This window comes from Thunnus thynnus, chromosome 10, assembly GCF_963924715.1.
Source record: "Thunnus thynnus chromosome 10, fThuThy2.1, whole genome shotgun sequence".
NCBI lineage: Eukaryota > Metazoa > Chordata > Actinopteri > Scombriformes > Scombridae > Thunnus > Thunnus thynnus.
In genome coordinates this window covers 20,938,763-20,960,489 of record NC_089526.1, presented here as the reverse complement: position 1 = coordinate 20,960,489, position 21,727 = coordinate 20,938,763, and the positions used below count along the sequence as shown (strand labels likewise).

At 38.5% G+C, this 21,727-nt stretch overlaps 2 protein-coding genes across 5 annotated transcripts in view; both read right to left on the bottom strand.

Moving 5' to 3' along the window:
• Positions 1-6,143, bottom strand: part of mtbp (MDM2 binding protein) — a 32,948-nt gene extending 26,805 nt beyond the window's left edge. The window contains exons 1-7 of the mRNA XM_067602066.1: positions 5,981-6,143; positions 4,556-4,639; positions 4,378-4,451; positions 4,036-4,184; positions 3,567-3,625; positions 2,605-2,749; positions 2,183-2,297 (exon numbers count right to left, since the gene is read on the bottom strand). Of these exons, the coding sequence (XP_067458167.1) occupies positions 2,183-2,297; positions 2,605-2,749; positions 3,567-3,625; positions 4,036-4,184; positions 4,378-4,451; positions 4,556-4,639; positions 5,981-6,047 (693 nt within the window). The 5' untranslated portion in view covers positions 6,048-6,143. The remainder of the gene's footprint in view (positions 1-2,182; positions 2,298-2,604; positions 2,750-3,566; positions 3,626-4,035; positions 4,185-4,377; positions 4,452-4,555; positions 4,640-5,980) is intronic.
• Positions 6,144-7,860: 1,717 nt separating this feature from the next.
• On the bottom strand, positions 7,861-21,057 carry LOC137191722 (zinc finger protein ZFAT-like). Of its 4 annotated transcripts, XM_067602064.1 has the most exons (25): positions 20,975-21,033; positions 20,842-20,872; positions 19,489-19,647; positions 18,584-18,733; positions 18,127-18,252; positions 17,768-17,881; positions 17,347-17,490; positions 17,178-17,251; positions 16,616-16,704; positions 16,285-16,359; positions 15,802-15,950; positions 14,989-15,080; positions 14,521-14,669; positions 13,449-14,433; positions 12,372-12,498; positions 11,969-12,201; positions 11,750-11,831; positions 11,177-11,296; positions 10,108-10,281; positions 9,823-9,911; positions 9,303-9,441; positions 8,936-9,042; positions 8,660-8,747; positions 8,394-8,500; positions 7,861-8,310 (listed from the first exon to the last, which is right to left on the bottom strand). In XM_067602064.1, exons 2-25 carry the CDS (start codon positions 20,858-20,860, stop codon positions 8,116-8,118), a joined length of 3,786 nt encoding a protein of 1,261 aa, XP_067458165.1. In that variant the 5' UTR covers positions 20,861-20,872; positions 20,975-21,033; the 3' UTR covers positions 7,861-8,115. The 4 variants fall into 4 exon arrangements, with proteins under 4 accessions (XP_067458165.1, XP_067458166.1, XP_067458164.1 ...); XM_067602065.1 differs by lacking the exon at positions 20,842-20,872 and having other exon boundaries at positions 20,975-21,057; XM_067602063.1 differs by lacking the exons at positions 20,842-20,872; positions 20,975-21,033 and adding an exon at positions 20,613-20,792 and having other exon boundaries at positions 7,861-8,304.
• Between the last annotated feature and the right edge of the window lie 670 nt (positions 21,058-21,727).

The following is a 21,727-nucleotide window of genomic DNA, read 5'->3' as shown; positions in this document are numbered from 1 at the left end:
TAAAATTGAAACAGAAACTCTGAGTGAGATTTAAAAAGACGCCAACAGTATGAGACAAAAAGAGAAACTCCGCAGCGAAACAGATTGCTGAATCTCCCCAGAGAAACCGTGGAAAAACAGCACAAAATTGGCCAATTCTGTCCAAAGACAGAAACTACTGCACCTGCCATAGTTTCCCCTTAATGAGAACGAAGTACAAGTGGGCGAGAAGTAATCTCTAGAGTGGCAACAAAAAATGCCGTCAACTCACCTCAGCCTATTCACTTTGACACCAGAAGACAGTATGCGTAGCTACTAGGAGGAAAGCGAGAAATAAAGTAGCCTAGACGGTCATATTTGATTGTTAAACCTCGCACTTGAAAACAATGGCCATTAATCTGCTGCTATGACAGCCTGCAACTCAACTCTTCTGAGGAAGCTTTACACAAGATTTTGGAACGTGGCGGCAGGGATTTGCTCGCAGTCAGCAAAACAAGAGCATTAGTGAGGTCGGCCCACTGATGTTGGGTGATAAGGCCTGGCATTCCAGTTCATCCCAGAGGTGTTGAATGGATTTGAGATCAGGACTCTGCAGTTCTTTCACACCAAACTGGGAAAACCATTTCTCTATGGCTCTATCTTTGTGCATTGACAAGAAAAGGGCCTCCCCCCAAACTGTTGCCACAAAGATGGAAGATCGTTGTCATCTAAAATATTATATATGCCTTAGCAGTAAGACTTCCCTTAATTGGAAGTAGGGGGCCTCTGCCAAATCATGAAAAAAGACCAAATACAGACAAAACTATGTGATCATATGGTGTAGTTTAAAAACATAATCCTTCATCCTTCTAGTGAGAATAATGAGGGTGAGTGCTGTTGTTGAAGCAATTATTTTCACCTGAATGTACTTTTACATTTTCAAGTTCCATAAAGTAAAGACCAGCGCTGTATTTGCATGTCAGGACCACCTGCAATGTCCCAGACAGACACTGCCCGAGGCGTCCTCTAACACTTCTCCTTTGCCTGAGTCCAGAGGAATAATCAATTGGCATCAGGGAGTGAGATCAGGTCAGAACGGGGCCAGGCTGGGTCAAGCTGGGTCAGCTCTGCGAGGGCAATGCCAGCAAGACAGAGCTATTTCTCATGACCCCTCAGTGACCTCCAGTGCTTCCTCTAGATTCATTCAGCGGTGGGGAAAGACTTATCCCCCACTGAGTCAAAGATTCACTCAATTGAAAAAGGAAATTTAAAATTTACCTTATGGCCTTGTGTGCACAGCGTGAGTAATTTCATATTAAAAAAAAAAAAGTGCAGGAACAAATACTGAGGCATGAATCAGGTCTCCGAACTAAGATTAGTCCTGGTACAGAAGGTTCTTAATATGAGAGGAAACGTGTTTTTTTTTTCTCTACTCGATTTTTCTCTGAGCCCAGTGAGCTGTGAGCTCCAGCCTACAGTGAAGAGCGTTCATAATAAAACGCCTTAAGCAGGAAAGACGGTAAGTTCAAAAGGACACAGATTTTTCTCATGCCCTCTACTGTCCGGAATATTCACACACAAATACATACACACACACACACACACAGAAAAGATAAGACTAAAGACGCAATAATAGCAGCTAATACCTCACATAAAGCTCTTTCCTTAATTGCTACCTTTAAATTATGAGCCCACGTGTGCACACAAAACTCTCTACACAGGCTCCAAAACAACCATACATACAAAGAATTACACAGAGAAATGCTTCCATCCAAATTCTCCACTCAACAGCTTTCATCCACATACACATTCATCTAAATGTCTTCTTGTGACGGACAAGGCGTGCACATGCTGTACACACACACACACACACACAGACACACAACCCTCTTGGAAATCCTTATTCTTCCTCTCCCCAAATAAGCCAGACTTTTTGGCCCTCCAGAGACCTGTGTCATAAATATCCACTTTGCTGTTTGTAACCGTTACACTGTTGTTGTTTTTCACAACAAAAACTAACACTGTTGTGCTCTTCTCATGGTGTGGATGGTGGTAAAAAAGTAAGCATCTTAATTTTTCCACCTCTTTCTCCAGTTCAATTTTCCAGTTAAGAAGAAAAATGTGAAATAAATTATGCAAAAAGAACTATATCAGGAATGTATCCTGAAAAACCCTCACTGTACCACACACACACACACACTTCTCCATTATCAGAGATCCTTACCTTCTTCTCTCTAATAACCAGGCCTCCTCTCCACAGTTCGCTGTGATCGATACAGCTGCCCAAATCAGCAGGTTCCACCAGAGCAGCGTTCAGGTAGGACGCAGCTTTCAGCCACCTGAAACAAAAAAAGGATCACTCACTGACAAGTATAGAGGACTTAAATTAGTTTTATTGATGATTCCTGTAAATCAGGAATAAAAGTTCTGATTTATGTCAAGTCTCCAATTAGGCAAGCAGGTTGGAAAACCTGTTTGTACAGCAGCAACACTCTACTTCAGGGTTTTATAGTTATTTTGCCGTCAACTAGAACGAGTACTTATGTATAAATCTTGTTCAGAGTATTCATCCATTACTATAAGTGGACACCTGCTCATATTTACTCTTCTAACTCCCCCTTGTGGTCAAATGTCACAACTTCTCACCCGGTGGTGTGCTGTGTGACTACCGTGATCTTCGCAGCATGCCAGCAGCTCATGTGTTTGAGGGCTCCCAGCAGTGGCAGCAGGTCTTTTAAAGCAGGGGACTGCTCAGCAGAGCCCAACACTAGTACATCCAACAGGGCTTTACCTGAGGGGGAAGAAATGGGACAAACCACAAAGGAATTCATTAAACATTTCCTTTCTTCTTTTTTTTTTTTACATACATATCTCTGTAAAGTAGGATTTCATGAGGAGAGAAGAAGAAGGTAGAATTAATTGTCTACATTTCTAAATATCAAGAACTTTGGAAGTAGTGACTCCAGCTCCTCAGGGTAGCAGATGTTGGACTGTTCTTGAAGTCATGTGGAGGTGGTGTGCTAAGAAAAGTTCTTTAAAAGTGAATATCGCACCAGGAGGCAGAGTTTCTCAGAAGTCGTCAGAGGAGAAGTATCCTCCAAGCTTTGAGTACAGTAAGCCACCTTTTCTATGAGGCTGCAGCAGGCAGGTTTTCAAAACCTAATTGCTTGAAGCGGAGGAGTTTGGCTTCAGGAATAGAGGTTTTAATTCTTCATAATTGGCAGCTTTTGGCTGAGACAAAACTCTCACTTGAGACACTGTTTCGTGTCAGTAAACAGCAACTTATTGTTGCACACTCTGTTCCCCTAAACTAGACAATTGTTGTTCTCATCGTTAATGCAAAATGGAGGAAACTGGCGAGCCGTGCTGTACAGATAATTATAAACACCAAACCATCTGAGAATTAATATGTGGAAGCAATTCATTTGAATAAATTTTATGTTCGTTTTCCTTCATTCTAACTAGATCTTTTGAGAAAGTGACAGCTCAACTGAGCACACAGTTAACATCTCCACGAATGACAGCTAGAAAATGATAAGATGTCTTGCAGTCATGAATTCAAGTACTGTATGTAAAGGCAGTGAGTGCTATGGATTGGTCAACTGTACCTGGAGGTGGTAGCTTGTCGGACAGTACATGAAGTCCTTCTGCAGCCTCCTCCAACAGCCTGTTCATATAAATACACACAGGTCAGATCAGCCCCACTGGTAATTATTTGAGATAAATGAATAACATCTTCATGATATCTTCACATCCTGTTTGATTTTTCTCAAGTCTTATCATTTCAGCAAAATTTAAAGTTTCTGTTTTGCTTTGTTGTTTTTTTACTGTAAAACACTTAGTGCTATATAAATAAAGTTTATTATTTGCATCCTTCTTGTACTTAAACATGAACAAACTGTGAATAAAATACAGAAATGTTTCCCTCCATAAGTTTATTAGAGGGACAGTAATATGCCTGAGTTTATTATGTTCAGATAATAGATGTTATCTGGCACATACCTTCAACAAACATCAAGCAGAAAAAAAAAACAAGCAGACTTATTTACAGTAGAGAAAATATTATCTGTGGCTCACTCTGTCAGTGCCGGCTGGTCAGCTTTTTGGTCCAATCCCTCGTGATTACTCAGAGAACTGAGACATAACTCCAAAGCAGGAGGCTCATCCTGTTCACTGTCAGTTTTCTGATGGCCTGTCCCCAGCTCTTCCCAGTCTGAGCTGCAAAACTACAATACAAGCATTTCTAATTCAGTCTTGTTGATTGAGGTGTTTGTGTGGGAACCGGTATAAGAAATATTCAGTCAATCAAGTCAATTCAAGACTTATCTAGAAAAAGATAGATAGTAGACATTTGTGCCCAGTTCTTTGACATTTCAATAGTTCATGGCAAAATAGTCATAAATCCTCCAAACGTCTTACCTGCGTTACTTCCTGGGTAGCCTGAATAGCGAAGTACCACCTCTGAACTGATGGGCCTCCACTAAGAGAGCAAGCTGGGAAAACATGCATGTTTAAATATAATGGAAGTTGTGGAAAACAACAGTTTATGTGCTGGAAGTCAGAGAGAGACAAAGGTGCATATTGAGGTTTACTCCACCTGGGAACACAGAGATCCCTCTGGCTGATTCTTGAGTTGAGATGTCCACAAGAGTGTCATATATGTGCTTCACTGGCTCCAGACCTGTGAACAATGACAACAGCAGCTGTCAGGCTTCATCACAACCAGGCTGCTGGTTTGTATATTAACATTAAACATAAAAATAGAGCATCCTGTTCAGTGGTGGAAAGTATCTAAGAAGCCTACATTTACTCAAGTGCTGTGCTTGTACTTTACTTGAGTATTTCCATTTGATGCTACTTTATACTTCCACTCCACCTCAGAGGGAAATATTGTACTTTCTACTCCACTACATTTATTTGACAGCTTTAGTTACTTTTCAGATGAAGATTTGACACAATGGATAATATAACAAGCTTTTAAAATACAACACATTGTTCAAGATGAAACCAGTGGTTCCAACCTTTTTGGCTTTTGACGTCTTACAAAAAGCAGTGTGTAGTAGTAGATGTCTATGAGTTGTTAACAGCTCCACCAAATAGTGATTTTTCCCTCTAAACTTCTCACATAGTTTCATTTCAATAAATGTTCAAATGATTCAATATTTCACCAAAAATCAAAGATTAGAGAAAAACTCCAAAAACTGAAAACAGTTTTGCGATTTCTTCTTTCCTCTCCCATTAATCATCTAACGACCCCTCAATTTTATCTGGTGACCCTTTAGAGGGGCCCGACCCCTAGGTTGGAAACCACTGGACTAAACTATCTAACTGTATATAAAGTAATTGAAACTAGCTCCACCTCCAGCAGCTACAACAGTAACATGCTGTTTACACACTGATGCTTCAGTATTAATAATCTAATGATGTCATATATAATAATATATCAGTCAGAGGGACAAAATGAGTACTTTTACTGCAATACTTTAACTACATCAAGCTGATAATAATTATGTACTTTTACTTAAGAAGGATTCTTCATGCAAGTCCTACACTTGTAATGGAGTATTTTTACATCTCTTACTGCAGTAAGGGATCTGAATACTTCTTCCACCACTGATCCTGTGTTAACATAGGTAGACACTGTAATCTCAGAAACAAAACACTGTATGCTGCTAACATCTTGTATCCTTCCAAGTCCTGTCAATTAGTTTTAACACTAACTACTAGCAACACGATTTCTCTCTCATTATAAAGACATGTTGACTGGCTAACTGAAAATGTCTAAAAAGCAGAGCAGTTAGTAAGTTAGGTGACCCAACTATCTGTCAACAAACCTGCCGTATTGTTAGCACTGATCAGCTTGACTTAACTGCCTCTTTATCTCTTTATAATGTGTAACTATAGCAGCCTTTTTGAACCACTAGCGTTAAACAGCTAGCTAACAGTAGTTAACTAATTTAGACTTGGCATCGTTGATAGTGCAGCAATTTACATATGTTTCATTTTGGGAATAAAAACTTACATTTGTAATCTTCCGTACCGTCGTCGTCAGTTTGGCAAAAAGATACAACCAACACGTATCTGTCCATGTCGTGTTATCATTAGTAATGTCACTTACTGTGTTTGTTTATAGTAAAAAACCCGCCTGTTACAGCGTTAAATTTCCCACCAGTTCTTCTTCTGTACAATGTATTATGGTTGGCAACAAATAACACAGCGCACCACCGCCACCTGCTGGCCTGACAATGGACTACAATATGGACATTAATATGGACAATATGGACCTGAACATCTGCATCAGATGTTGTGTACAGTACATTGATACGTTAATATAAGCTGTCTTGGTGGCAAATCCAGCTTAAGGTTGTTTTTTATCCTTGATACAATTTTCTTCAGCAATAAATAAATCCATCTGTACAACATGGATTTTTACATATTACAGCTACATGTGACAGCAATGTCTCTATCACAAGTTCATATGTGACTGCAAGGGTCACCATTTGGTAAAAAAACAAACAAACAAAAAGAACCAAAACATGGTATTTATCACAATGCTATGCTGAGGAGACTTTCTCTTTATTGTCATCATGGCAACTGACCCCTTTTCACACTTCATGCAGACACTGTTCATATCATACCGTGAAACAATAATGTGTCACTTTTGAGTATTGAAGTCTTATTCTTTTGTGTGTGATTTTTGACTCTAATTTTAATTTCAAGCCTTATGTGCAGGGTGTCACAAAAACAACTTTTTATCACTTGAAGAACATCTCCAAAGTGAGACCATTTCTCTCTCTGAGCAACACAGAGACTAATGCAGGCTTCTATAACTAGCTCTCCTTTCTCGTCTACTGAGGAATTCAATAAGTCAGCTACGATTAATCAAAATTCTGCTGCACGAGTGCTGACTAAGACCAGAAGGAGAGCACACATTATAATTTAAAGTCTTAACACTGGTTACCTGTTAGTTTTCGTATTGATTTTAAAGTTCTTTTATTAGTTTATAAGGCACTGCATGATCTTGAACCAGACTACCTCTCAGAAATGCTTTTAGTGTATGAAACAGGAGGGCCTTCAGATCCTCTGGTTCTTCTCTTTTAGCTGCTCCACAAAGCAGAACAAAAATCTCTGAACAGCCTTCCAGAGGATCTGAGAGGAGCTGGAGAAGGAGATGGAGATATATATATATACATATACATATTTAAACTTAAAACTAAAACCCATCTATCTATTTTTTCTTTTATGTAGTGTTTTACAATTTTATGGTTTTATTATATACCTCTTTTACTTATTATCATTATATTTTATTTTATTCTATTTTATTTTATTAACATTTTACTGTTTTATTATAATCTATTCATTTTGTAAAGTACTTCATAATTGTATTTTTCATTGTTATTTTTATTGCTTGTATTATCTCTAATCTTTTATGATCGTAACTATCCATCTTCTATTGTTTTTTTTTTCAATTAACTCTTTTGCTTTTTAATTATTTTGGTGTGCATTAGTCTCTAAATCCATATTTAACATCCTGTACGTTTTTTCAGTCGCTTGTAAAGCACTTTGAGTTGCATTTGGTTTGTTTGAAAGGTGCTATATAAATAAATTTTGATTGATTGATACAATTCAATACATTTCCAAGCTACAAACCACTATCTTGAGATTATAATTCAAGGTGTTGTTTCTTCCTCTTTCATTTTATTCAAAACATTCAGCACTTTCTTCTGTAGAACTGGTACACTGCAAAAAGTCTATACTGTTAGTTTTATCTCATACGTATTAAAAATGTGTCATAATTTGAAACCTGAAGAAATGTTTGAGTTTCATTTTGAGAAACAACTGAACTGAACTCAATCAACAACTTGGACTTAGAAAATGAGGCCACTCGCGTGCATCAACCAGTGCAGGACAGGGATTTTATTTAAATATGCTTTGTAAGTACAAAATATGTCACATTATCACACAACCAAGTATTGCACTTATTGTTTTCATAATTACCAAGTGACTAAAAAATAAATATGATGAAAGGAATTCTTACATTCACTAAATCCTGATTTTATTGCTTATTGAACATTTTATGTTGCTTTACTTTACTCATCTACTGATACTCACTGATCCACCCAGTACTGATGGATCGACACATCCTGTGGTGAAATGCTAGTTGATTTCTACAGTATGTTCCTGGACGTAGACGATATAGTGGTGAGTGTTTTCTCCCTGAGTGAGGACTGTCAGGGCCTCCAAGCCGTGTCCCTCCTCCACCACCATCACCTGGTTACCAGTTAGATCCCCCTCTGCGTTCACCACCATCAGCTGGTTGCTGCAGACTTCCTTCTCCTCGGCCACCTGCAACTTCAGCCACAACTCAGTGTCAACATTTTAACATTTTAACCTCTTATGATTTCCCGAGAAAGACATGTGACGTTGTTGTTTACCTGTTCTACGACGGCGACGGTGCCTGGAGCCATGGCAACCATGGAGGTGACAGCGTTGTGAGCCTCTGAACTGAATTCAGTGATCTGCTGGAGAATATTAACTGCCCCTGCATACGTGCAAACATAGAGACATACATTTGTATTAATGTACAAAATGTATTATATATGACATTACGGTATAACACATACAAACGTAACTATGAACAGCATTTCTCCCAATTATCTGTGCAACTTAAAAAAGGTGCCTATTTGGCTGTTGCTGTTACCGGTGTCCTGCAGGGCTGCTACGTGTGCTTCTGTCAGCTGCTCTTCATCCTCCACGGGCAAGTACTGGGCCTCTACTGCCTCCCCCACCTAGATATTTATACATATGACAGAGACTGTATTATCCTAAAAATACAGGTTGTGACAAATAAAAACGACTGATACTTGTATTATGTGCTGACACGTTCCAGCTAACACGTTTTTCTGTGTTATTCTGTGATATTTTGGCAGCAGTTTTTAAATCTCTAAATCAGAAATGTTAGTTTTAATGACATTACCTCCCAGGTGCCTTCCACCAGTTTCAGGCCATGTTTGCTTTTCAGGTGGCGGTTCAGTTCCCAGTTGGTGCCATAAATAAATTCACATTCAGGACACTTCATTCCACCTAAACACAGGCACATATAAAAGCTATGTATGGTTGTGCTGAACAGACTTTTTGTTCTGCACAAACCCAACACGTCTAATTTTGCCTGACGGTAAGTCCACTTACATGGACACAGCATGTGATTAATAAGAGTAATTATATAGATTCCCATTGCTGAGAGTCTTCACCATAATATCAACCATGTTTTAAAAATGCTTTACACTGTATAAATGTCCCGCTACAGCAAAACGAGTGAGAGGCAGTGAGAGCAGATATCAGACCTTGTTGTTTCAAAGCATCTAGGTCAGCTAGTCCAGGTCCAGCGTTCTGATATTTCTGATCTGGGTGTTTCCTGTTGTAGTGTCTCTTCAGGGGACCAGCAATGTTACAGGAGTAGTGGCAGTGGGCACAACGGAACGGCTACATAAACAGATGCAAACACAATGCAAAAGAAATATCTGTAAGACACGGCTGACTTTGAAAAAGCAAAGATTTCTGTCAACTGTCAACTGATCAGGTTAACGCCATAATCTATTTGTGTTGCTGTTTTATTTAGCCAATACAATATCAAATGGAAATTACTGCTGTCTCAGATTACACCTGATTGTGACTCTCCCAAAATATATTCAACATGGGAAAACTTCAAAATAATACAGAATAATATGGTGGTTACAGTTCGGGGTTTTAGGCAAATTCTTTTTGTTGATATCTTATCATTCCACTGATATTCTGCCACACAGCTGCAGTATGATATAATGGATATTCTACATACTGAGGCTGCAAGTCTGTGTGTATTCTGACCTTAAATTCAGCATGCTGCTCCATGTGTCTGAGCAAGGAAGGTTTAGAGACACAGGTGAAGTCACACTTTGTGCACTGAAACCGTTTCCCTGGACAAAAACAAAATCATAGTCCTTTTTTTAATCATCAATTTGTGCTTCCTAAAATATCTGCAAGTCTAGCAGAACAATAACATACAGTCCATAATCAGTGAAACATGGATATCAAAAATAAACAAATAAATAAACAGGACAAAAATAACAATAAAAAAACACTGTCAGCAGTGACAGAGCAGATGGTGCATACCTTCACTGCTGTGGCTCAGTCTGTGGCTTTTCAAAGTGACTTTAGATTTGAATGTTTTACCACACAGATCACAGACATGACATCTGTCTTTATTGTGTCGATTCATATGAGTCTTCAGGTTACTCCTACTGCGGCCTGCGTAGTCACACATTGTGCAGAGGTATGGTTTCAAACCTACAAAACACAGACACATGACCACAAATGACCACTTTACCAGCAAAACAATAAAGAGAAAGAGCATATTTATGGAAAATTTGTCAACTTATTAAAATAAATTGGTCAGGGAACATCAATAACTGAAAGGTTTGACAGTAAAATATGCTGAAAAAGATGCTAAATATGAGACTGTCTTGGTAATTGGCTGAATTCACTAAGAGCTTCAACAACACCTGTGCTGTATTTCTGTCTGGCAGCTACAACAGCCTCAGGACAGATGTAACTTCAAGGTAAACAGCTCATCAAGGTAATCAAGGGACTGAGAAGAAGAGGAGTAGGACTAACAATTCACTTCCTCGAGACAAATCATTAATTACAGCTGGAGTAGCCATGGTTTATGTATGAAACAATTTCAGCCATGTTGTGATTTCAGCCTCTCATTATATTCGCTTCCCAGAGAAACAAACATACAGCGTAGCAAAAGTTACACATGTTTTGCATATGTAACTTTTGTATCCAAGAGACCACTGTAAGAGAAAAACAGTCCTTGGAAAAAAACAGCATGTCTCATAACTTTTGAGTAACTTCTGCCAATCTTCTTGGCCAGATATCTATTTTTTTTTTTTTTGAGATAATGCCAGCAGTATACACATGGATGATTTTGTTTGTTTAGGTTCTCATCATTTTATAAGTCACTTGACCAACAGGCCAAATTCCTCCTGCAATGTCTGCAGTGTGTTTTCAGTCTAGTCCATCCTCCTGGAGAGCAGCCAGGAGGAAGAGAGACAGATGGGAGCTCAGATCACACAGTAATCAATGTGCACTGACGAGTCCAGATGTGTTGCTCCAGACTGTTTGTGTGTGTGACGTTTGTGTGTGTTTGTTTGTGTTAAAGACAGAGGGGGCATCATACCTTGATGGGCCCAGATGTGCTGCTGAAAGTCACTGCTGTTCTTTAGAAAGTAAGAATCACAGTAAGGGCACTTCTCTGCACGCTTCACCATCAGCCCTTTACCCTGCACAGGCACTGTATCTGTTCAACACACACACACACACACACACACACACACACACACACACACACACACACACACACACACACACACACACACACAATGAAATAGCATAACTGTCAACAGCAAATTACTGTCAATCTAATGTCACATACTGCAGTTATAAATAACTAACGCTTGGCTAAGTTGTACTATAAAACAATGCCATCCACATTATACAGTATCATCATCACAATGAATCTCCTAATAATAGAAATAGATGATGACATGATGCAAAATTAGCGATAACCTGCCCACAGCAGAGCTGTCAGTTTCTCTCTCAGCAGCAGTGAATATTAACACTCAAACACTGTTTTAAAGGACAGGTTTGAAGTTGTTTTTAGTGAACAAACATTAACAGGTTAGTATGTGTGTGTGTGTGTGTGTATGTGTGTCTAGGTCTATGTCTGTAGATATATTTGTGTGTCCTTTACCAGGATGGACTGTTTTAATGTGGTGTTTCAGTCTGTGCTCTGGATAGCTGTGATGGCAGACAGGACAGGTCACACTCTTTGCCTGTAAACAACAACAACCAAGAAAAATCAAGAGTCAATTTTTGCATCTCTTACAGAAATAATGGGATAAGCAGTAAAAGTTTTCCCCCTGATTTAGGCTAAAAAAACGATTTTTGCAGTCAGGTGAAAGCTGGTTACCTGTTCCTGATGCGTCCTCTGATGGGCTTGTAGTTTGTATTTGTCAGGTGTGCTGTATTTACATCCAGGATTAGAACAAGGCAGCAGCAAGCCACTGTGCTTCTGGATCAGATGTCGTTTTAAAGAGCTTTTGGTGATGGAAGAGTAGCTACACTTTGAACAATAATGCAAGTGCTCCTTGGTATGTGTACGTACATGCGCATTATAGTGGACTTTGTACCAGAACAGTTTACCTGTGCAACAGAAAAGAATGTGATCAGAACCAGCTGACACTATTTAACACTCACACCAGATAGAGGAAAGGCTGAGTAATAAATAATAAGATGACCTATAAAGTCACATGAAAGATAAAATAACAGGACAAAACAATAACAGCATGCTCGAGAGGGTTTCATCATCTCACCACAGTATTGACATTCCAGGTCTCCGTAAATTTTCCTGAGCCGTTGGAAAGTCTCCATATCAAGCAGAGTCTTCTGAAGAGACGAAAACACCTGCTGGAACGCACTCTGATGGAAAACCTCTGATACCTACCAGGAGAAAGCAAAGAACGAGTCAGACTGCCAGGACCAAAAACTCAACATGAGGAAAATTAGATGATGATTAAAAGTTTTTTCTTCTTCTAATATGAGTATTTCAAACACATAAATGAATGAATAACTGATATGTAGTCTAGTCTAATTAAATAATTGCTAGTACAGTATAATAGGATCAAGAAAGCATGAGTGTGAAATAGTTAAAGCTAGCAGCCATTTAAAGGAACTTGATAAAACATTGATACATTGGGGTGAGCAAGCGGACTAATCAATAACAGATCAAACACACCTAATCTTCAAAGCACACAGATTTAAAATAATCTTGGAAATAAATAAATTAGAGATACCATAAGACTGGACCAATGGTTTCCCCCGGTTATGTCACCAATTTCTAACAGAAATCTAATGACACATATTTTCTGATTTATCTGTATGCTTATTTAAAAAATTATAGTTTTTCATGCGATATTTATTTTGGCTATTATTGGCCATTCCACTGAATTTAATGCTGATATTAAAGCTGCATTAATTAATAGATTAGTCGAAGTACAAAAAATTAATCAGCAGCTATTTTGATCAATAATTCATCATTAATTCATTTTTTAAAGAAAAATATCCCGACATTCTCATGTTTTCTCCTTGTCTAAGCATATATTAAATGAATATATTTGGGGTTTAGACTGTTGTACGGACAAAATAAGACACTTGATGACATCATCTTGTGCTCTAAGAAATCATGATGGGCATTTTTAACTGTTTTCGGATGTTATATAGGCAAAACTATTACTCCGTTAATAGAGAAAATAATGGGCAAGTTAATTAATTATGAAAATAATTTGTCTGTTTTTTGCAGCCCTATCTGACATTATTGTCCTCCTCAAAAAGACATAAACAACTGCTGGACAAACAAGAAACAGCAGATTATACCTGTATTATTAATTTACCGTTTCTGATTGTGGAGTCTGGTTATCTTCTTCTGGAGGTGCTGATGGCAAAGGTGTGTGTACGCCCAAATTAGACAAGTTTGTATTTACTGATGACAAAGATGCGTTAGTGTCTTTGGCTGCAGATGTGTCGTCATCAGCTGGGTGCGTGTTTTCTGGACTCCTGTGTGTGTTTTCCAAAGGAGGGGTGTGAATTTCCTGGGATGGTAATAAGCTTTGCGTGTTCTCCTCATGTCCACGTGTATTGCCATCTCCAGAGGTGCGTGTGTCCACCGTGTTTTCCTGTGACCTTTCCGCCACTGTCACTTCAGACCAATCAGAAGACTCAACGCGCTCTTCCTCCTGTCTGTCGGAGGGAGTTGTGGTTTCTATAGTAATCGATTGATGGAGCACTTCTTGGGAATCTCCTACTTCTCTCGTCTTTCCCTCTATCACCTGCTGTTCTTCTGCGCTTTCATCCTGAGATTTAGCCTCCTCGTCTTCCCCTCTTGCTCCTTGAAGCTGCTCCCCCTCTCCATCTCTCAACTCCTCCCCTCCTACACCATTTGTTACACCCTCCTCCCTACTCTCATTTTCATGCACTACCCCGTCCTTTTCATTTATCCCTCTCTCTGTGTCCTCCCTCTCTTCATCTCCCCACATGCTTCCTCCAGGCTGCATCAGATAGAAGCTGTTGTTGATGCAGTCGGTAAAAGCCTGCTCTTGGTCCAGCTCAAGGTGAGACTCCTTAAGGTGACTCTTTAGTCTCTGTGAGCTGACAAACTTCCCGTCACACACAGAGCACACGTATAGAAAGGGGTGCTTTCTGACATGAGCAGCGAGGGCGGCCAGCTTGGTTGCAGCATGGTCACAGAGCAAGCAGGCAAAGGGGCGCTGAGGCCCGTGGACCAACAGGTGGCGCTCCCGCTCCAGCTGGTTCTTAAAGCGTCGATTACAGGTAGGACAGTGGTAGAGGAGCTGTCTGAGGCCCTGACGAGTCTTTAGCCTACACAAGAGAAGTAGATTAGAAGGACAGATGGTGGGTTAAATAGCTGGATAGGAAGGTAAAATATTTAGATACTGTGGATCATACCTCAGTTGTTGGTAGTTCTGGGAGACAACAGGGTCTTTCAGGTTATGCCGTTTCTCCATATGTTTCAGCAGGTTCTTCACATCCGAGTACTTTTTCTGGCAGAAGCTGCAGTGCTGCTTCACCTTCAAATGGACTCGCTCTATGTGGACCTGCAGAGCCAGATACACAGATTTACAACCAGGACAACAGTGCAGCTACACATTCAAAATAAACAAGTTAATAAATATATAAATAATAACAATAAATGAGTTCATTCGGACATAGAAACCATTAACAACTGAGAAAGATCCGAAGGCACAATCACAACATCGATTCAACATCATTTCGATTTTCTCAGTGTTGGACAAGTATAACCAAAAAAACACCAACTGACAAATTCAGCTACCACCAATACTACAACACCCACATTTGATCTTGAAGATACATATACAATATATAAACTACAGTTAAAAAAAGTTATAATAAGACCTTGAGGTGTCCTGGGCTGAGGCAGTTGAAAGGACAGTGCTGACAGCTGAACTTCTCTCCTGTGTGCTTCCTCAGGTGAACATTCAAGTTGGCTTTAAAAGATAAAATCAAGTAAGTAAATTGGCAGCTTTTACAGGAATTCAAAAAATATCATAATTGCATTTTTCTTACAATGTATTAACCCTAATGTTGCAGAAGTTACCAGGCTCTGCTACATGTTTTACAAATAATTTTGCTTGCAGTAATTCCTCTTTGCCTTTTAACTACAATTAGTATTGTATTCCTCAGTGGGATCACTTCAATCTTATCCAAACTTATTTACAATTACAGGCATGAGCAGTTATTGTAATGGTGCATGACAATATATTCAATGGAGCAATAAATATATAGTGAGGTCCCCAGAAAGATCAATTGGAAACTACCATAAGTAAGTTGTTTAGGACGCCCTGTGACTAAGGGGTTTAAGACGTTACCTTAATCTGCAACATCAACAGTCCCAAGTCCAGTCGGGAACTCCCCCCTCCCTAAATTCATTCATTCATTCATTCATTCATTCATTTCTTGACATTTCTTGGCTAATTTGTAATTTGTAATATATTATACTGGAGTAAAATGCATCTGCTAATGATTTTGAAATTGCTGTTGCAGCAATGGTGCAGTCACAGCAATAACAAGTATTTTGTGATGGGTGTTATTCTTATATTAAGTTAACAATTTGATTGTGTGTAACCTCTTACTTTCAAAAGATCACACTGAAATCACAGTGTGGACTACAAAACAGTTTCTCCTGTGTGCCAGTGAGCCTGGGTTTACCTTTGATGGCTGACGCGTAATCACAATGTGGACATTTGAACGGTTTCTCCTGGGTGTGTGTCCTGAGGTGGGAAATCAGCGAGTGTCTGAATTTGAAGATCTTGTTACAGAACTCACAGGCGAAGATCTTCAACTGGCTCTGAAGTAAACTGGGAGACAGAGAGTCACAATATTACATTCACCATAATGACCAGTGTCATTATCGCTGCTATTGCAACAGTGGAGGTTATTGTTGTTAAAACAGATGAACTTATTTGACTGGTTCTAGCCTGCACACATAATAACACTGCTGATAAGCAAACAAGCTATAACTTTTAACAGCTCAAAAAAAGCAAAACATCTCTTTATATCTCAGATTTATTTACAGTATTATGTAGCTTGTAGTTTACACAAAAGCACTGAGCACTAGCTTACGTCCAAACACAGCTACAAATACTGTAAAATAAAATGAATACATTTAATAAGGAAATATTCATACAGTACTTGGTAGCATCTTGCTTGATAGAATATTCCTGGAAGCCTCTGCTGGCTGTTACTGTTGTGGAGGTCGGGTTAGAACTGAAGTAGAAAACAAAGGAATCAGACTGCTGACAGCAGATAACATGGATAGATCGGACTGCCACAAGCAGAAAATGGCAGAATCCTGTACAAAATTATTTGCAGTTGATAAGTCAAATTTCAAGTATTGTATTGTGGACAGTGATAAGTTATGCATCAATGTCAGAGTTCCTTTTATCTATAAGTTATTACTACCATCGATTATATAATATGTTTTAAGAATTATATGTGAGATGGACATTTTCCATTATATTACCTTGGCTCCTGGTCTGCTTTAGGGTTGTCTTCACAGGCAGTCGATTCACTTCCAATGTCTTGTGGCTGACTCTGGAAGACTGCAGAGTGCTGAAAGCCCCCCAAAACAAATAAATAAACCCAAATAATATTAGGATACATGGATAAATTCAAACCAAATAAATATTATATAGTAATATAAACCAGACTATAACAAAACACACACTACAACACAGAATCACATTTGAGTTCATAAAGATTTTTCTATATAATTCTTCAGTAGATAGTAGTTTCAATGACTAGTGTTCCGACTGAGTTCTGTGAACTATCCAAAACACCGTTTTTGGAAAGAGATGTTGCTGTTGAAAATTTTAAAAGTAAATTTCTATAACAGAAATTTGCTTTGACTTCCACTGTTCAGGGTGGTGGACCAGAAAGAGACAAATAATCAAAAACTTGGGAATATTAAACTAAAACTATCTGCACAGCAACATACCACTAGAGGTAAGTATGAAAATACAGAATATCTTTTTATAATTTGGGTGCACAGACACTTTAAAGTTCCTGGATTTTCCTAGGCTCACCTGAGGCTTGGCCTGGATGGATACACACTCTGTTTCTGCTGAACTGTCCTCCACTGGAACCATTTTAGAAACACCTGTTGAATTAAAGGTAACACATAATACATAAAACTTAGTTAGCTGTTAGAGAAAATGTAAAAACTAGCTCAAAACAAAGCTCTCTCAGACTGACCTGGGATTGTTTCATCTTCCTTCAGAACAACACTGACGACCGACTTTTTGTTGCCTGTTGCAAGGCCTCCTTCTTTGGAGATGCGGCTTCGGTCCTCAGAAAGCATCCGACTTCTCTTATTGGTTCTCTGTCCGCTGCCCACACCTACAAGCAGAGAGAGAACAAGAAAGGGTCAGACAACAAATATAAAACTAAATAAAACTAAACCTAACTCTACTTAAACAAACACAGGAGTGTGAGTAAAACTGATTATTTATGCAGGTTAAATGCCTGCAGACGTCTTTCAGCAAAACATATATGTCCATCACAATCTTTCACGATTCATCACAGATCACATGTAGTGCTGATTTTAGAGCAGCCACTAGGTGTCTCTCCTGGTCAGGATGAATGTGAAGAAACCACGTCCTGATCTTAAACTAACCTTTTTCTCTCACAAGTCCTGGTCCTGCTGGGTTTTGGTGCATCTGAGTTGGATCAGCTCCCCCAGGGTCCAAATTTTCAGTATCCTCAACTACTGCTCCACCACAGACGCTCCCTGAAAATTATGTCTAATAATCAGAATCCTCGGAATTACCAAGAAAATAAATATGTATAAGTGACATTCCTCTGTACTTTTCATCAACGTCTATGGTTACGACAATAATTTTTAGGAACCTGTAATTATAGTATCATACTCCCTCAGACCACCCCAACTTTGAATGTGTCTTAAACACATATTAACTTTCCTATTCTTGCTTCATGCTTATTTTACATTTCTGCCTTTTCCTTCTTGCTCCTCACCGTTCTCTTCTTCCTCCTCCTCCTCCTCTTCTCTCAGGCAGATGTGTTTGAGGATCTGTCGTCTGTTCCTGAACAAGCGATGACAGTCTCTACATTCCAGCCCTGATATCCCATTATCATTTTCACCTAGAAGTGGAAAAGAGAAAAAAGGGAAAAGGGTCAGAGCATTTGTATGTCATGTTTTTTTAAATTAAGAAAACATTACAAATTGACAAATTGAAAAACAGTAACACTCCAGTCAATCCCAAAATATCAGGATATTGTGATATGTGAGAGCAGATAATATCATGTGTGAAATCTCTCACAACCAGGAGGCACCTTACAATTGGGAAAAAAAGGTTTATTGACTCATATGTCCTCTAACGAAAATCCAGTCTCATGCAGAGGATGCTTGTTCTGTAAAAATAAGTATTATGGAAGACAAAAAAAAAAACAGTACCACCCTCCAGTGATTTACCTTGTCTGTCTGCCTCCTCCTTATTCCTCTCTTCTTCTCTTCTAACTTTATCCTCTAGAGAATGGGTGGAGTCAGCCTTGCCCTCTGTCCAGTCTGTGCGCTTCTTCGTGGAACCTTTTGGTCTTCCTCGTTTTCGTTTCACTGGACTCTCTGAGGGCCAACAAGACAGCAAATCAGATAAATGGATAATGCTGGGTTTATTCCATCTTTTTATTTTTACCAACATATCCCCTGAACAATAATTTTTTGCGTAGCCAATTTACACTACAGTTAACTTCATTGTCATCCAGAGGCCACATGAAACAGCCATAGCATTGATCTTCTGTCACAATCAACATATATTCTTCATTTGATGTTTACATCTTTATTCGTTGCTCACAATTGGACTCATAAATAAGTAAAAGTCCAATGCATCCCTGCCATTAAGAGTTTAATGATTCTGATTATGATATAAAACATGTTTTCTAGAAGCTCTATTAGGATCAATCAAACTTTATTTGGATACCACCTTTCATACAAGTTAGTACACAGATGACTGACAAGCCAATAAGACAAAGCAAATGTAGACAGCAAATAGTAAAACAATTTGAGACTAATGCACACAAGGAGTAAAAATTATGAAAATGTAATAAGATAAAATAGATTTAAGAACTATAATAATAAAAATTGACTAAAAAACTTGATAAAATAGATAAAAGTAAATAAAACTAATAAGAGGGAAAATAGTATTATTAACAATAATAAAATAAAAGATTTTAAAAAATGTAAAACATGAAAACGATAAAAAACTTACGAAAAGTAAATAATGTCTATAAATCATTCTAAATCCAAATCCAGGCTAAAGAGGTAGGTTTTTAGTTTATGTTTAAAGAGTAGCAGTCCTGGTAATGACATGCTGATCTGACCTGCCAGGGTCCCCGCAGGCTCTGCTACAAGGGGCTGTAGTGCAATGATGATGTCATCAGGAGGCTCCTGCTGGGGGTGAAGCTGTGAGCAATGAGCCAGCAGCAGAGGGCGGCTGGGAGAGAAGAGGTTGCACAGCCGACACATGAACACAGAGCCAGCTGGAGTGATAGGGAGAAAAAAATATGGCAGAGCCAAAGGGCAAGAGAGAGGGAAACAGAGAGGAATTTTAAGTAAGAGATAAACGTAGTTTGCCTGCTTCAAAACAGTGGAGAAGATTGTTATTTGGAGGCATTTCCTCAACCTGATATTCCAGTAACTAACTGTCACCCATCTCCAACATCTCATGGCAACTAATTTTTCTATGGTATGACAGAATCTATTTAATCTAAGGTGCCAAGCAAACAAATGAATAAAACTGCTTCAATGTGTGTCACACCAGTAAAATCTTAATCTATAAAACATTCTATAATTAAAGAAACATAAAATGACTATTCTATTCTTGAATCTATTCAAATGTTAACTGCTGCCTACTACATATTGTATTACGCTATGGTTGACATGTGATTTTAGTTTTTAGCTTGTTTGTGTGTCTGTGGATGTCAATGTTGAAATTGTTGACATTTTTTTCTTTTCTTTTTATGTATTTCTATATTATATATGCAACAAGAATTGAAGGTAGGGAGAAAATGAGGAAAATGGCAGGCTTTGCCACATTTTTGCTGCTCAGAGATAGGTGATGGAGGATGGCATGTGTATGTTTATAAGAAAAAACTGACGATTAAAAAAAAGATTCTTTAAAATTGTTCAGTTTCATCTTCTGATTTGGTTTCACAATCCACTTCTAATGAATCAGGCTGTTTGAACTCTAACATTAAAATAACACTATTATTCACTCGCACCCATCCCTTTGACAGATGACATGGGAAGACATTTCTTGGAATTGTGCTAATTTATAACAAAAGACAGTTGCTGAAACACTGATATCAGCCTTAAATTACCACAAGACAACGCAGCTAATACTAAAAGCAGACTAATGTGAAAAGATGAGCCAGCACCCATTTCTGAGTGCTCGTTGGTGTATTTACTTCTTTAAATAAGGCCAATAATCTTTATTTGTCCTCACAATTTGACGCTGTCTCAAAGCTTTCAAACTCTGCAGGCTCTGAAGACATTTGCTGCACATGAAAAAGTCTTAAAATAACCGTGAACACAAAATTAAAGACTGAAAATCCCAGCAGGAACACGTTTAACAATAAGATTTAAACTAAACGCGTTTGTTTATTTTGATTTGGCCCAAGCTAACGTGAAGACCCGAGAAACATATTCGAGTTGAAGCTAGCTCAAAGTCTTACCGCCTTTCTGTCCGTCCATTTTCTCCAGCGTCTGGGGAGCAAAATATACTAATTTATCGATAGATTTGAGCCATAATACAACTGAATATTATAACTGAAATAAGATTTAGAGTCTAATTTTTACTTTACGTACATATAAATTTCTGACGAATCTGCGACACAAGTCCTCCCAAGCAGCGGAAGTGGACAGGACGTGGTGGTACTGCAGCACACAGCGCCGCCTGTGGCAGGAGGACTGTACTGCGGCTGAACACTTAACTACAGCAATGCCGTTAGTTTTCTTCAAAGAAGCACATTTTTGGACAATATTTCTTTCACTAACATATTTATTTAAACTTGTTAGGTTAACACACTGTCTTATAGAATGAAACAAGTGGTGGTAAACATTTTAAAGTCTACATGGTGAAAAAACACAGGCCATAACAAAATGCACCACCTAACACAAGCAGGCTGTAAGAGAAAAATTATATTGTGCTGACAGCTTTCTCATCCAAACTTTTTTTTTTCTGTGCCTGTGAGTTTTTGTTACAAAATTTAAATTTATTCGGCTGAAAAATAATTTCATTAATAGGACAGAGTCACGCCTCCATATATAATCATTGATAATCATATAATCTTAAGAATACATTATAATACTACTGGCCAAAATAAAATGGTCACTGACAGATTTGGAAAGCTCAGGTAAAGCATTGCAATAAAAATAGGACACTGTGTCATGTCGCAGATTACAGATTCAGTCATTCATTTCAGAACTAGCCTTCAGTGTCATTAAAAAGTGAGATAACTGTTCATTACCAATATAAATTCTGGCAAAACCCAAATGTTTTACAAATCAGTTCTACAGGTATGCTCACTTAATTGAGTGTATAACTATACTGAAGAGTGA

What these genes read in the sequence shown, in the direction of transcription:
- LOC137191722 (XM_067602062.1), bottom strand. Translation starts at nt 20,661, where the DNA reads ATGTCTTCAGAGCCTGCAGAGTTTGAAAGCTTTGAGACAGCGTCAAAT. An exon ending in GGAGGAGGAAGAAGAGAACG is followed by an intron (nt 17,882 to 18,126) that starts GTGAGGAGCAAG and finishes CATAATTTTCAG; the next exon opens with GGAGCGTCTGTGGTGGAGCA. An exon ending in AGGACTTGTGAGAGAAAAAG is followed by an intron (nt 17,491 to 17,767) that starts GTTAGTTTAAGA and finishes CTCTGCTTGTAG; the next exon opens with GTGTGGGCAGCGGACAGAGA.